Source organism: Aplidium turbinatum, chromosome 5, assembly GCF_918807975.1.
Source record: "Aplidium turbinatum chromosome 5, kaAplTurb1.1, whole genome shotgun sequence".
NCBI classification, from domain to species: Eukaryota; Metazoa; Chordata; class Ascidiacea; order Aplousobranchia; family Polyclinidae; genus Aplidium; species Aplidium turbinatum.
The window spans coordinates 32,021,508-32,038,169 of NC_137476.1; the positions used below are offsets into that span (position 1 = coordinate 32,021,508).

General features: G+C 38.4%; 2 protein-coding genes across 2 annotated transcripts; both read right to left on the reverse strand.

The window, feature by feature from the left end:
- Nucleotides 1-1,388: 1,388 nt before the first annotated feature.
- LOC145769916 (glycerol kinase 5-like) lies at nucleotides 1,389-6,396 on the reverse strand. The gene is made up of 5 exons (XM_082581465.1): nucleotides 6,227-6,396; nucleotides 5,444-5,537; nucleotides 4,808-4,936; nucleotides 4,014-4,157; nucleotides 1,389-3,643 (listed from the first exon to the last, which is right to left on the reverse strand). Exons 1-5 carry the CDS (start codon nucleotides 6,325-6,327, stop codon nucleotides 2,543-2,545), a joined length of 1,569 nt encoding a protein of 522 aa, XP_082437591.1. The 5' UTR covers nucleotides 6,328-6,396; the 3' UTR covers nucleotides 1,389-2,542.
- Nucleotides 6,397-8,130: 1,734 nt separating this feature from the next.
- Nucleotides 8,131-14,582, reverse strand: LOC145769917 (cytoplasmic tRNA 2-thiolation protein 2-B-like). The gene is made up of 7 exons (XM_082581466.1): nucleotides 12,485-14,582; nucleotides 11,901-11,972; nucleotides 11,424-11,562; nucleotides 10,876-11,040; nucleotides 10,191-10,315; nucleotides 9,528-9,768; nucleotides 8,131-8,667 (listed from the first exon to the last, which is right to left on the reverse strand). The coding sequence occupies exons 1-7, from the start codon at nucleotides 12,541-12,543 to the stop codon at nucleotides 8,131-8,133; spliced, it is 1,338 nt and encodes a 445-aa protein (XP_082437592.1). The 5' UTR covers nucleotides 12,544-14,582.
- Between the last annotated feature and the right edge of the window lie 2,080 nt (nucleotides 14,583-16,662).

The window sequence follows — 16,662 nt, forward strand, 5'->3', positions numbered from 1 at the left end:
AAGGAAAAAAGTTACCAAACTTTTTGCAAAAGACTAACGTTGCTGTTGAGCTACCATCACATTGCACCTTTATCATTAGGCCACCACAAATGGGGACAGCCTAGGCCAAATTTGGAAACATGTAATGTTTTTTCAAGAGCACGATGCTCTTTAGTGTATCACAGCAGGGGATAACTTTTCCAGCAACCTTTCGATTTTCATCACAACTTTTCTATTCCACCGCTGACTTTGTTATTTATTGTGCTCAAGTCAATGGAGATTCTAAATAGTTGTATATTTTTTCGCAATTTGCATCCGGCCCGCAGCTGTTAATCTCGCAGCAATCCGGCCCTCAGAGAAAAAGGTTTGGTGACCCCTGGTCCAGAAGAACCATGGATACTCGCCACAGCAATTGAAAAAGTAATGTCATAAAATGGAATCCAGCACGTTTGCTGATGTCTGTTCTGAACAAATGTCTGCAGTAGTGTACTTTGTAGGCTATGTGTAACTGCACTTTGTAGGCTATGTGTAAATATAATCTTTCATCAAAAAAACACTGACCTGTTTTACCCTTAGGCCTACTTAGGGGCAAAACCAGTCATTTGACTCTCTCGTAAGCTTACTTAGTGCTTAACAACATTTTAGCCCAATCTACTTTATCGAACGCTTTTAAATCCGCTTCACGCAATCAAGAGATGCAAGATGTAGTGAAGAAGCCTGCTGCAATGCTGCTGAAATTTTGTCTGTCACGTGACGATATCCTGTTACGTGATTGGAGTAGATGAAAATGTTAGGTTTCAGAAAATTATTCTTGCACAGATTAGAATATGTTAGGTTTTACACACCAGTTATCTCGAAAACCATACTACATTGGGGCACAAATTTTTGTCAGGAGATGCATGAAGTCTTCAAACATAGAAAAATGCAAAAAAGTGATTTTTGGCAAAATGGCGTATATTAGGTTTACCAAAATCATGGCGGCCTGCTTCTATCAGTGTATTATTATTATTATCATAAGTTTATTGTAGACAAACACTACAAAATTTAACAAAACTAAATGATTGGGCTGTTTGATAAAAAATATTTCAAAAGGTTTGTTTTGTATTTACAGAAAATTCGAGCCCCGAATCCAAAAGTAGGCTACCCCTTGACCCCCCAAAACCCTTCAACGCTACTGTCCATGTGCATGGCTTGCCATAAATAACGTGGTGTAGATGTAACTTTGTCACGTTGGCATTGATTTGGTATTTAAGCTGCAAAACTATTCCGTTGTAAGGTTGAAGCTGGCATACCACAACAAATACGCTAGCAACACATAAACATAACGTTGTCAGGTTGTATTTACCGGACGTTTTGCTGGTGTTACTTTTGCTGTTAAGCAACTGCCTGAACATGATGAAAGACAAATGTTCACAACTGATTTTTATTTATTGCACTTTTAATTTGAAACAAGTTTTTAATGATTAACATAATGTATGCTTCAGCACCAACAGCAGAATCTCGGTTGAATGGAAGCAATTTAGAAAACGCGGGATACAAGCACGATCATGAAAGGCACACAATGAAAGCGTCAGCAGTTATTCTGTATTCACAGAAGTAACAGTTCTTCAACGAATGAGTCATGTTCTGGCTTTACACAGAAATTGATAAATTGGCAACCCCATGTAGTCTACCACGTAACTGACATGCAAAAAACAACTCAACAAAACATAATTAGTCATATTCCCATTTTTCATATACTTTAGGTTAGTGAAGAGCGTGGCAAACCTTCCACACAATTTAACTGGAAAATTATTCAGCTTTTTCACACTAAATTTTCATCCATAGTTAGGAGCATGATGTCCTTTAAAGGACAGGGCGGAATCGTTATATTTGGATACATAGATTGGCGACAAATGTCATATAGGCTACACATGCGCAAGGGTGAAGGAAGAAATGGAAATAAACTACCATATATGACATTTAATAGCTTCTTTTACAGAAAAGTATAGGTGCGGCAAAGTTTTCAAAAAGCATCTTTCAAATAAGGAAAAAAATATCTTTTGGCAGGTGTCAAACCCACAAAACTTGATAAGTGTTTCGTAACAAGCAGCTAATAAACTTTCTTTCAAGTGAGTGGGTTCAAAGTGAATCTGCAATCATCTTCAATTAAGCTTATCCAAATGACAAGCTTAGTAAGATTGTTGGCTCGTGTGAAAATAAATGCGCAGCCTATTTGTGTCATGAATGCCATGACAAGCACGTTGGATACTTTGCACTATTGCCAGGATATCCGGGAACAGTCTGGTTATGGAAGGGCTGTTTAAATATTATATGACGCCTTTTTCCCGCTTTTTTGACCCCATCCGTCATTATAACACCACCCGATACAACGCAATAGGGTCATTTTGAGACCCCTTCTAAAAGCGTCATATGATATTAGAACAGTTCCTGGCATAACATTTCAAAATGAGTTCAATAGCATCATTGACGTGATAGAAAAATATGAGTTTTACGAGTCACCACCTTTTCTGGCTAAAATCAACGTGTGAGAAAGTAAATAATTATGAAAATAAAGTATCGCTTAAGTGACGCAATCGTCCTTATACCAACGGAGAGAACGCTTTGTCGCCCTTTGCCATGAGACAAACACGGAATTGTACTTTCGTGCTTCTTTTAAGTTAGGTTTGAATGTTTGCTTGGCGTGAACCAAAGCCTTGAGTTCGTTATCGCTCTTCCAATAGCCAACCGCGAGACCGGCTAAGAACGCAGCACCAAGGGCTGACATGTCAGAACACTCTGGAACTGTGAGCTCTTTCCCGATCATATCAGCTGAGAGTTGGACCACCAAGTCGTTGTTGGACACCCCTCCATCGCAGACAAACCGTTTGATTGGTAGGTTTGTTTCAGCTTTCAGGGACTCAAAGAGCTGTTTATTGCGGAAAGCTAACGACTCCAAAGCTGCTCGCACGATATGACAGGTCCGTGTTTTCTGGGTGATTCCCATGATACTCCCACACGCGTGGTAGTCATTCACGGGCGCCTGGATACCGTTGAATCCAGGGACGAAATAAACACCATCGGAGCTGTCTGTTTGCTTCGCGATGTCTTCACTCTCGTGAGGTTCAGCGATGAAATTCATACTCTTTAGCCACTCGACCGCATTACCGGCGGTGTTGGAACAACCTTCTGCCAAGTGAACTACTTTGGAGCCAATTTTCCAACCAATCAATGGATAAAACCCGGCGACAGACGCATGAGCGTTTGTGCCAACGTTCAGGTCTAAAAAGGCACCGGTGCCAATGGTGAGTTTTAGGTCACCAGGTGAAAAACAACACTGTCCAAACATCGCCCCCTGTTGATCACCTACAAGAGCACAAATGGGGATGGCTTCGCCAAAAAACTTTTTATCGCACTTTCCAAAATGGCCGCTTGTGTCCAACACTGGCGGGAAGATTTGAACAGGAATCCCAAGCACATTGCACATGAAGCCGCTCCAACAGAGAAGATATGGGTCGTACAAACCAGTTGAGCTCGCGCAAGAATATTCCGATACAAACTTCTTCCCGTTCGTTAGCTTCCAAACCAGCCAAGTATCGATGGTACCAAAACAAACCTTCCCTTTTTCGCAAAGTCTTTTCAACTTTGGATTTCTTTCAAATAACCATAGCAACCGCATTGATACCTGAACAAACAAAGCAGTAATTACGTCACAAGTTACAACAGACAATAATTGTCTGAGTGTGACGAAAAGTTAAAATTGCGGCGCAAAAGTAAAAGACGTAACTCATATAGTAAGAAGATTATAAACTGTCACACATGGCCAATTTTTGACTAATTTATTGTCGAAATACTAACGGCAGAGTTGGAAAAGTAGCCTCGCTGCAAACTGGTCGACCTGATGTTTTGACATAAAGACCAGGCTTCTTTGAAGCGAAACGGAGAAATTCTTTAATTTATCACAACCTGAGTGAAAGTAAAGGACATTTTGGACACACCTAGCTTCAGTGAGTATTGAACCAGGGTTGTGTGATTAGTGTCTACGTGCAACCTACCTGTTGGGGTCTGAAGCGAAGCACAGCAGCCGCGAGGAATCTGCTCTTTCGTGTCACCGTGTGGAGAGCTGTCGACGCAGTTTGAATTGTTCTCATCCAGTAGGAGGCGTTCCATTGCGCAGACAAGTTTTGTGATCTCGTATCCTGGAAAGAGTTTCTGTTTATTCGACTTATTTTAGCGCCAGTCGTTACTCGTTTGCAAGGCAATAGCTTCCATAACTTTAAAGCAATGTAAGCTGTCAAAGGGGTTTGATTTCCTTTTGAAACGGTGCGAATTGACATTATCGTTCCAATATTGTAATAGTGATAAAACATGTTAATGCATTTGTGTGGGTAGCATGAGTGGAAAGCAAAGTTTTTCCAACAATAGCGCAAGGATTCAGTTCGACATATTCAATACAGCAACAGACGAACCCACACAATCAGAAAGGAGACTTGTAAACCAAGACAGACTCAAAGATGTAATGGCTTCAACGCCAAACCCTTGATCGGCAGATGTGGGTTCGATACCCTTTGTTGCGTAACTCCCTTTAACTGTGACCAAGCACTCAGCATTGAAATGGACGCCAATGTTCTCGAGTATGGCCGAGCTGAAACTGTGGGCCAACGGCGTTGAGAGCAACATATCTGCTTTGGGTGGCTGCGCCTTTGTACGACTGCACTGACGTTGTCTGCTCTAAGCAACAACTGGGATACAGTTCTGTATAAAAACATACATTATTATTATACAAAAAGCATGTCAGAACTAATCCAATGAAGGACACTTTATTGTTGTTAAGCTAATTGCAACTCACTTGCCATACTATCAAGTTATGAAAAGGTTTTCCAGTATCCTTGTCCCAAAGTGTAAATGTGGCCCTTTGAGTTGATATACCAATGGAAGCGATGGACCTTGCATGGATTGAAGCATCTTTGATAGCTCCCTGTAATGCACAGGCAAGGTTTCCCCATTTTGTGGCATACTGTTCTTAACTTGCTGAGAGATGAAAAACTTTCCAGATGGCAAAATCCGTCATTTTTACATTGATTCAACGTCTGCAGACGTTCAATCAATGTGAAAATGACGGGTTTCGTTGTCTGGGTTGTTTTATGGGCAGATCAATGCTTAACATTCAAGTTTCAACCAATAAAAAATTACATTAGCTTTCAAGTCTAATAAAAAGGACAGGCAACCAACTTTCAGTTTAATTACTGCACAAAAGTATGCAAGTATGAAGCACTCATTCATTTATTTTCTTCAGTACGGTTATAGCAATAGAACGTTGGATAGAACTTCAATAGAACTTCAGTACGTTAAGTTATAGCAGTAATATAACATTCAGCAAATTTGAAAACAATATACTCTACCAAAGCAACAACATTTACCATTACAAACACGTAACAGCCATAGACAGCATGGTCAATTATATGAATATAGTTATCTGTAGCACCTCAATAACTTGCAACACTTGCTTCCACAACACCTCGGGATTAATCTCAACGCCTTGTTGTTCGGGATATAAGATTTCTATTGGACAAGCCGATCTGCAATGCAAATGAGATTTATTGGTTAGTACCACCAGTCAACTTTGTCTTCTTCTTCTTGCTTATGAGGCAGCAATTCAGGCAACATCTCCCAACTGTTGTAACCAAAATAATGTCTTCATATCAGGGTCAATATGTGTTTTTACCTATCAGAGTCATGTTTTTTTTTACCATGTTTTTATTATCATGTTATGTTTTTACCTATCAGGTTTTTACATATCAGGGTCAACTGTGTCTTGACCAACGTCGGTAGATGTTCAAGCGATGTAATGTAACGATTCTTTTTTTATCACTTCAACGTATGTTTAACCATTGTTGAAAAGAACAAGTTGTGCAATTGTGTTTGTAAGGTAAGATCTATCTCAGACAGCCGAATCCGCCATTTTTACATGAATTCATGGTCTGCAGACGTTGAATCAATGTAAAAATGACAGATTTTGTTGTCTTGGTATAGCTCACATATCAAAATACGGCAATTGCATTGACTGTGGAAGATAAATCATTTTTGTGTGCTACTGAAATCTTACTTTAGGTATTGTTTACTTAGCATTGTATTTGCCATGATAGCCAATTGCATATTCACAATTGCTGAGGCATAGAAGACAATGAAAATAAAATGTCATCCCTTACACTGCCAAAAATAACATTTCAATGTAAAAAGACAACGAATTAACATAAAACAAACATACCTGCCAACTACAGTAGCTGACTTTGTGTAAATGAAACATCTTATGATGGTAGTTCCCACGTCAAGAGAAAGAATGTACTTGCTTTCAGCATCAGAACCCATTCTTTGTGCAAAGATACAACAAACGCTACAAGTTATGTAATGCAATTCGTTTTAACCACAGTCCCATGGTCATTTATTCTTTTTCAAGCTGCAAGTGTAAAAATATAAGCAAAATCGTGACCTGGTAAAACGGTGCATACCTAGACAGCAAGTCAATCGTTTTTGGAAAGTCAATTAATCAACGGTTGGTTCACTGTCTGGGTAACACACCATGGAGAAAACACACACAAGAAACTAAACTGTGCAACAACAAAAATTGGGAGGAGAGAAGAGTGCTGCAACATTTAGATTTGTAGCATTTCATTACTTATTATTGATGAAGTTTCCCTTAACGTGCTAAGCATATCACAACAAGTAGGTTACAGTTACGGAGATAATTAAAATGCTTCGAGTTCTCAACTAATAATTTTTCTCTGGAATAACTATTGGGAAGAATCTATCACGATGGAGGCTAATTTTATCAAAACCAACTTCAAGAAATACCAATGCAAGAAAATTGATTCAACGTATATAGACGTAAAATATAAAAATGATAGATTTTGCTGTCTGGAATGTAACTGACCATACTGTAACTGACCAGAAACGCTGCAGACTCTACCCACAATCCTGTCTCCCTTTTGCTGTTAAACGAGTGTATTCTACACTTAGGCTACCACAGTGCGGTATTTTGCATTTTGTTTGCAGAACTTGTCTTATCAAAATGCCTAATGCATCTACGAGTCAATCTCGGCTCATGTGTTTTGGGCCTGAGAAAATCAGTTCTTTGCGCATTGATTCAATGTCTATTCACGTTAAACCGGTGTGAAAAGAACTGTTACACTACTGGGGTTTTGACTGGTATCACCAGAGTCGAACTTTGTGTTCTGTAGGTTAATAAACATCGTATCTCCATCACTAAATCTCAACTACAAGCCAACTTCCCAGACAGCAAACCAACCGGTTTATTTACGTTGATTCAACGTCTGCGGACGTTGAATCAACGTAAAAAACGGTTGATTTACTGTCTTGGTTGGCACTGCGCCTTGCTAACTTGCGGCGATAAATGAAGCAGCAACACTGTCAGTTTCAAGCAATGACACAATTTAGTTGTTGAAACTTCTTCATTTACCAAATTGCATCAGGCAAACGAAATGTCCAAAAATTCATTAAAATTGCCGTCAGTCACGTTTTGCAACACGATCATTTTGACATCAACGGACATTGATTTATTGCATAAATATTTGATTTAGTTTATGGTGGGGGTAAACAGAAAAAAACGATTTGAAGCACAACGGCTTCACTGTCTAGCAATTGCTTTGAAACTCTTGGAACATTTCTTCACACAAAAACTGATACATCATTGGTTCCTTATCTTTTATTGAATTAATGAGGAAATCAATCATTCTCGTTGAAAATAGCTTTCTAGCCAGCAAACCAGTTCTTTTTCACATTTGTTCAACCTCTGCAAACCTTGAATCAACGTAAAAAGAACAAATCAGCCAATATCACTAAAAATGATGTGAGAAGCCAAAATCCGACTGGGACAACTCCTGCAAATAGTAATAAATACTCGCAAGACCAAAATGGTCAAAACAACTTCCACATTATTCTTTGGTTCTAATAAGGGTTTTAACTCAATAGCCTACGTGGTTTCCACATGATGGTTAGCCAGTTAACATTTAACCAGGGGAAAGATACTTACTCTAAATCTTATTCGAAAAGCTGTAAATATTCTAGGAATCACCAAACCAATAGAAAAACATCATTTGACTAAAACATGATCACCGCGCGCAAAATATTAAACTTAAAAAACTTTATTGAATCTTAGTCAGTCAACAAGACACCTTTCAACTTATCTTCGATTTCTAACGCACTGCCGCTTCGCGAAGCGCTTGGCAACAACGCAACAAAGTCTGTTTGTCCTGTCACCGAGACTTCCTTCTGCAGAGCCGAGCATGAATAACACAGCATACGGGCAAAGTTCGTTTCACTCAGCGCGTCACGAGTCACATGATCCTGTGCCGCTGTTTCATCGAAATCGGAGGGCACGGAAGCCCCTTTGTATAAATTCTCTGAAAAAGTTATGTCTTCCCTTGCCGTGGCTCCAATGGAAGGCTTTGTGTTATCTAGGAACCCAGAACATAATTGGCATTTAGCCGAAACGGAGGTTTCATTTTCAATGTTGCCATTTACAGACTTAGTCCTGTCGCACGACTTGATTTTGTTTGATGTTCGGTAAACGGTCATTTCGGTAGATGGAAACCCTGCCACAAGGCCAAGGACAAATCCTTCAGTCAGAGTTTGAATGCTTGAATTGTTGGGCTGTTTCGTGTCCAGACTTGGGAGAAAAACAGTAGGAACCTGGAAATAAGCATAACGTATCTTTTCACAACAATCGACATCTGGCAACGCTTCTTCTACGTCACACGCATTGTTTGCAAGCTCACTGGCAGCAGACTAAAATTTTTAGAAATAAATGACACATATTCCAAATAATTTGATGTTAAAAGAAAACTTCCGAAATGTGACAAAAATAACAATTGTGAGAAAACTTCTGCAGCATGCCAGGAGTGAAAATTCGTTAGAAATGCTTATCAGGTACTTTAAAAATGAAAATCGCAGAAACCTAAATTATATCGTAGAAACACTGTGGTTTTTAATTTCATTACGCAAGTTCCTGGTACTCTTTTTCTTCACCTCCCAAGCACAAACAGATACTTGCGAAATCAGCTGAATTGTAATTGCATTCGCTGCTACAAGCACACAACTGCAAGTCAACTACTTCAGCAACACTACAAAAATATTATTTTGGTTCAGTTCAAAAGATGAGAATGTAGGAGCTGGACAAGCAAAAATAACTTTATATTTGCTAAACATCAATAGTCGTTGATTTAAAGTCAAAATAACACACTTTAAACGTTGGCCGCATTCGGTGCAAAGCTTTACGACCAAGCAAACATTGACCAAGTACAAACAAGTCCTTGCTGCAACCCTGAAGTATTGGAACAATAGAATAAATTAACATGACAACAGAACAATTTGTTGCTTCTACGTTGACTCAACGTCACAAAATATAACATTTTTCTTGCTATACTATGCTTGACGAAAACAAGTTGTGGACTGTGCTGGATAACTTGCAGAAACACACCAAATAAAGCTAGTAAACTAGCTAAAGCTTGCTACAGTCACAACAAGCTATGAATATCAATGTGACCACGTACCTTATATAAGGAGTTGTACATTACAACCTCTTTGGCGCTAATGTCCCGGATGGGGCGTAACAAATTTACCCCAGAGCCCTTGAACCTGTCGCCATCACTAAACCCAGTGTCTTGGGGCAAATGGGCCCCTCTACCCAAAGCAACATTGGCTAGGATGTTGATGGCGAGACGGGTGCTGGTTTCACCCAGAAACACATGCTGGTATCCCAGTTGTGAGGCTCGTAGTGAAAGCAATCGACACCTGCGTACAAATCATATTAATTGCGCCGCTCCAAATGGAAGCATGTATCTGAGTCCCCGGAAAGTTGAAGAGTACATTTTAAAATATTTGATTACTATAAGATGGACCGAATCAACGGACTATTGAAGGTTACTTTGTACTTCAACCTTCGCATTCTCCACCTCGACGCCTTCAACTGGCAATCCAGGAGTGGTTTTCGAATTTGCATTGAATAAGGGGGCATCAGAGACACTCAGTGAGTTCTGGTCCACAATAAAACAAAACTTAATTATGAAACACAACATCTTGTGTCAGGTCGGTAGATTCATTACGCACATCTTCCCTTATTGAGCTTTCCGAAAAAAGTCATTGAAGGCAGAGATATCTAAAGAAGAAGATATCCCTGGCTGAAGGTAATGAAATCACAGCGCAACAACACGTACCTCAATCTATACAATAATTCCTGTTTAGCTGTCATTGTTGTGACGCCATTCATCAGGGTGGATAGTTTCTCTCCGGCTGACGAGTTTGCTTTTGCATCACCCCGATCCTCATCGTCTTCGAACACCTAGATCACATGAAACCCATAGAAAACATAACTTTCTCTCTTGCTAGCTTAGTCCAACAAAAGACTCGAAGTGCTACTAAACTCTCTGGAAAGAACATCTTAGGTTCAAACATGTTATTGATGCAACGATGTCATCAAACTACCACGCAGAGACATTCGTTGTTATTGAGTTGAAGATTGCTGCTCCCGGAAAGCAAATCAACCGTTTTTTTATTTTGAATTACCGTCTGCTGGGATAGATAGTAATTTGGTACATTGTATTTTTTAGATTACATTGTGATAGTAATTTACGTTCGATAACTTTAAATCAACGAGTAAAACTCGGCTGCATAGTGAAAAGTAAGAACCCTGGTGCAAAACACGAAAGGTCACTGGTTCGACACCACTCAAGAGCATGCGGCTGTGTCTTTGACAGGACACTTAAAGGCATGCCTGAAGGTGGACACGAAAATTGACTTCCTTGCCTTCCCGTCCATCTAATTCTTCGACCACCGGGCGTAAGCCTGGATAAAAAACAAACAAAAAACGATGAACATGCATTTGGTACCCGGGTTATATACCTCTTCCAGCTTTGCTGTGTAGCACGGTAGACATGACTCTTGCATTAAATACTGAATTTCTTCAACTTTCTTCTTTAAGTGTTGGTCGGGGAACACACTCGATTCATCAATGAAAATTAAACCAGGCTTAAACTTAAGTTTCCGAGGCGCACTTGGATCCAACCCCTAATAATATACGCGGCAGTGACCATATAGTGAATCTATACTAGCTGTGCCTTTCATGAAAAAGCCTTCAATGCAAAATCAAGACTATCGCAAATAAGTTTGATTGAACACCTTATGTCAGATGTTAAAAAAAATGTGAGCAAAGTATAACGAACAGCAGACTTCACGTTCTTCAGAAAAACGTTTTATAACGGACTAAATAAATGAGCCACAAAAACAACGCTTAAAAATCTATGATTTTATACGTTTATACAGATTTCTTGGAAAACCATGATCGCCAACGTCTGTATCAGATCGGTAACACAATCACCACTACACATTCCATGTCACTTTGATGCAAAATGTTCGATTTAAGAAATTTGCAAAAGATTCAAAAGCAGTACCTGTTTGATCAGATGCAGCAGCGCAGCAGAATTATTTCCACCCGAGTAAGCGAGCAGGACCTTATCGTTGTTCCGTACCAATGGGTTGCGGCCCATAGAGGCTCGGAACTTGTGGGTGAAATATTTTTCAAAGCATGGGCTGGAGAGGAATTGAAAAACATTGAACAAGAAAAACCCGTTGTTTGACATTGGTTTAACGTCCAGGACGTTGAATCGACGTAAATAAAAACAAATTTGCTGGCTGGAATATACCCAAGGAACCAGAACACTGCCTTTGAAGTTCATACTTGGCAGTTTTACAAGCGCATATAAAAGTCGCCACCTGACACCATGTCACTGCTACTACGCAGCCAGCAAAAGTATACGTTAATTGTTAACAACGTAAAAACGTCTACCTTTGCCAGCTGGGTATTCATTGTCACCACTACTATCTGTTCACGACGCTAATATTCTTCAAATTTGTAACATTCCTCCTACCTGCAGAATGTTCCATTGGTCCCCACAGCATGGATGGCCTTCTGGTTACACTTCACACAAGTTTTCGTAAGCCTGCAACAGGTAAACAAAGTCGAGTTGCTTTTACTTGAATATTGCTTCGACGGTGAAACATCATTTTCAACCGAAAACCAGATGCTGCTGAAGATGAAGAGCTTACAAGACAAAACAACACATTTCAACACAACTTTTTTAAAATTATTGATGTAGCCAAAAAGTGAACTGTAAGTTAGTATTAACTGCACAAGTTTGCCATCTTTAAAGCCAGCAATGAAAAAGTCGATATGCACTTTTATGCAGTATTTTGCAAAGCTAGGGTTGCAGCTCTACTGACATATCAGTTACTGTGTCAGTACAATGACTACTAGCATGCAGCATTGCAGCTGTTTGTAAGGTATCTAATTTGTATTATTTAATAAATTTTGATTAAAAAATAAACTTAAAATTTGCACCACAAAATTTTGTTCCACTTTGGTGTGTGATATCAATTTTTTCATGCAATTTAATTACAGTATGTTGATTCAACATCAAGAGTCAGTGGGTGATGGTTAAATTAATAGACTTGCCTTAAAGCAGGATGCGATTTGGGCAGCAAGACATCATTGTCATCAGAGACCTGACACATACTTGGCTTGCCAGAAAAAGAGCAAAAATCACTTTTATTCCAGAAAACTCCAAGTAAGATCAGTAATATTCAGTCGTCTTACATTGATTTAATGCAAACAGTTCCAGTATTTTAACAGAAATCTAAGTGAAAATCTCATTGACATAATTTTGGTAACGAACCCTAAAGAAAGCCCTGAAATCACATGGCAAATATACGTTGGTGGACGAATTTCGCACAAAAATATTTGCAACTTTAAAAACCGTATCTAGAAGCGCATCCAATACTGAGATAAAAACAAACTCAATTCCAGCAGAAAACATTGAAAAAAGCACCTGCAAACGAAAAATCGAAAAGGCATTGACCCATTTCGGTCACGATTACATATAGAGGTTGCCAATCCAATGAAACAAAAGTATATCTGCATTGTGTCTGCACCTGTGATTAAATTGTAAGGTCGTTCACTAATCACTCAAGTTTTAACTTGTTTCTACGTAATAAAGACATTGGAGTGATGTGAAATGGCATAGTTTGACTACGAAATCAATACATTACAAAGTGGACGAAATCACGGTGGGGAAAATTTAAACACTTGCGTTAATAACATCATCAAATGTTGATTAAATGTAGTGACATTTCCTATTTGACATGCAAGTCCTCAGACAGCAAAATCTGCAGAAATTGTATCAATGCAAAAACGATGGATTTTGCTGTCTGGGTCATCATCTAACATGCAAGTCCAACAAAATATTTAATAAACTTAAGAGAAACATCATTGATAGCAAAAATAATACATTTTAAAGTGAAACCTACATTTACAGTGCTGCATGAGAATGAGGCTGATGTTTTCTCTGGTGTAGTTATCCACAGACTGCAGGCTACTTGCACACAACATAAGAACGTCAGGTTTGGATAGAAATGGAAACATACGCTGATGAATACAAAGCAAGCATACAAAGCAATACAAAGTAAGCACTTACATAGCGGCAAGCATGAAGCACCAAGGACGGTATCCCGGGTGCAACTTTCCAAAAGGTACCATAAAAAATTCCCTACTTTGAAATTTGACCAATCAGAGTCGCGCTGATCAGTAGGGTAGGCACTTTAACATTTATTACTTTGAACTTTGTTTGTTAATTACAGAAGAAAAAAGAGCAATAGCAGTGGTGGGAATCAAACCCACGTCAATGAAATGACTACCATCGCCCTAACCCTCTGCCGATTCAATTCGGTTTGCCATCGGCAGATACAAGTCAGTCGATGGCAAACCGATGACTTCATTTAGCTAGGATTTGCGTTTTTCCTTTGTTCTTCCGACTTTTCAACATAGAGGATTTTTTTTATGGTACCTTTTTGAAAGTTGCATCTCGGGTAGAAAATCACTCCATTTTTACATTGATTTAAAGTCTGTAGACGAATGAATGTAAACATGGGCTGATTAGCTGGCTACAACACAGCACAACATTAAAATAGGCGATATGAATCAGTGTAAATTTGTAAAGAAATAAAATAAAAACACGTGCGACCAAATACAACAGTCGTGCGACGTGTCAACACGTGCGACCAAATACAACAGTCGACCAAAAACACGTGCGACCAAATACAACTCTGAAATACTAGACCCATTGTGCTATGTAATTTTCAGTTATCATTTTGTGTGAGCGAGGCAGTTTCTCAAATGTTTAGATTTGACCATATTTTTGCTGTGATACTATATAATTCTTTAGCATTTCTTTTAAAAATGTATTTTTCTTATAGGCTTGAAAAGGGCTATATGACTAGCCGAAAACGTTCGCTTTTTGCTTTTATAATGTTAAATGTAGTAAAAACAGAGAGAGACTGTTCACCAGGCATTTTATAATAAAAGTAATTTGCGTTCTTCTGGTGACTATTTACTAGGTTACCTCCTGATGTTAAAGATGATAACTAGCTTTTGTATTTCCGACGTTTCGTCAGTCAGCACGACTGACTTTATCAAGGTGGCTAAAACAGGTTAACACAACCTGTTCAGCAACGATGGCACAACACAAAAACGTACTGATAAAATGAATAAAGTAAGCAGCAAGAATCAGAATTAAAACACGCAACAAGATACCTAGAGGTTAAACTGAATGCAGTGAATGCCTAAAACCAGTTATCATTTTGGAAAGCAGCTTACTGGTTTTAGGCATTCACTGCATTCAGTTTAACCTCTAGGTATCTTGTTGCGTGTTTTAATTCTGATTCTTGCTGCTTACTTTATTCATTTTATCAGTACGTTTTTGTGTTGTGCCATCGTTGCTGAACAGGTTGTGTTAACCTGTTTTAGCCACCTTGATAAAGTCAGTCGTGCTGACTGACGAAACGTCGGAAATACAAAAGCTAGTTATCATCTTTAACATCAGGAGGTAACCTAGTAAATAGTCACCAGAAGAACGCAAATTACTTTTATTGTTAAATGTAGTGTTGTTGCTGAGTTATGTATGTTTATGGTTTAAAAGAGTTACCTCTCTACCCAAATTGAAATACAACAGTAGCAACAACGTTTACAAGCAAGTGATTGTCAAGCACAAAGTTGTGTCATGAGACAGCAATAAATACATTATTATAATATAACATTGGACATCAAAGCGCTTTGACACTGGCTGTTGTGTTGTAACAATGCAATGGTATTTACGCAATTTTTCATAAATGTTATATTTGTGCATCATAGAACCATTTATATAGTGTAGAAGTACCGCATAGTTGAAAAACTAAAATAAAGCAGAAAAATTATTTCCATATAGACTATCAGTGAAAAAAATGGGCTGTAAACGCACCAGGATAAAAACAAAGTAAAACTTGTGCACAAAATCTTAAAATACATCCCCCATTACTAAAAAACAACGCTTGATTATGATACGAAATAAGGATTAATCTTAACAATTTGATGCACTAAACCACATAAATACTACAAAATCTAATAGGCTGCTAGAATAAATTATAGTTGCAAAGCTACACAGGTTGCAGAAATTTATTGCTATTGAAACCAGGAGTTTTTAATTGCAAATAGAAGTTTGCCAAAGGTATTCAACGGGTGCCGTTAAGCCGAAAATTAACATAAGGGAAGGGAAAGGTACTAGTCTAGAAGAGGTTGGAATGGGATGTTAAAGGTGGGATCGGACATTAGGGTGGGATTGAAGATTGTTTTATCCTAGACAGCAAAATTTGTCATTTTTACATTAATTCAACGTCTGCAGACGTTGAAACAATGTAAAAATCATGGATTTTTCTGTCAGGGATGTGGTTTTCGCCATGAGTTGTTATGTCAGTCATCGAATTGCATCATATTTTTGTAGGATATACAAACTCATTCGTCACAAACTATTTCAGCAACGGCCTTCCAAGAAGCATCCGTAAACCTCTGTGAAATACTACCCAATTTCCATTAAATACCTACAGTTGTCACAATATTCCGGGTAAACAAGTATAGGCATGCGAAGCCAAGTAACTTAAGCAAATTTAATACATTTAAGTTTATTACAACATTTACAGAAAACGAAAAACTAGCCTACATTGAAACAAATTTCGAACATTTTCGACATCACATGATGTCCTCTTCAGAAATACTACCGTATGCAGTAATTTCATCCATATCTAAACATTATCAACAGGAAAAAAACAAAAACTGCACAGTGCTTCTGACTAGCTTATGACTCAACAATAAACACGAGAATCTCAAAGGTCACTGCATTAATGACGTCAAATAGATCACATGATCTGATAATACGATTGGCAAGGCGCGAAAAATTAATTTCAAAATACAGAGAGCAAAAAAGACGAGCCGCAAGCATTCAATTGTCTGTTTAAAGGTGGATTATTGCGTTTTATTTGCAAGGCTTCCAAAACCTTGGTTTGATACTCAGACCTGCCCCTGATCTCAAATCACTTCATAGAAACGTTGTTTTGACATCCTGCACATGAGAAAATGTGATTTTTAAATGCGCTTTTTTGTATATACTTCAAAATCAAGTTTTCCCTACAAACAGTAAAGCCGTTAATGCGGTGATCTTTAAAATTTTAATTTTTATTGTTCAGTGTTGAGCTAGTCAGAAGGCGGCAGTTTTTGTATTTTTCCTGTTGAAAAATTTAATATTTTACCATTGTATTTTGTTTAGATAT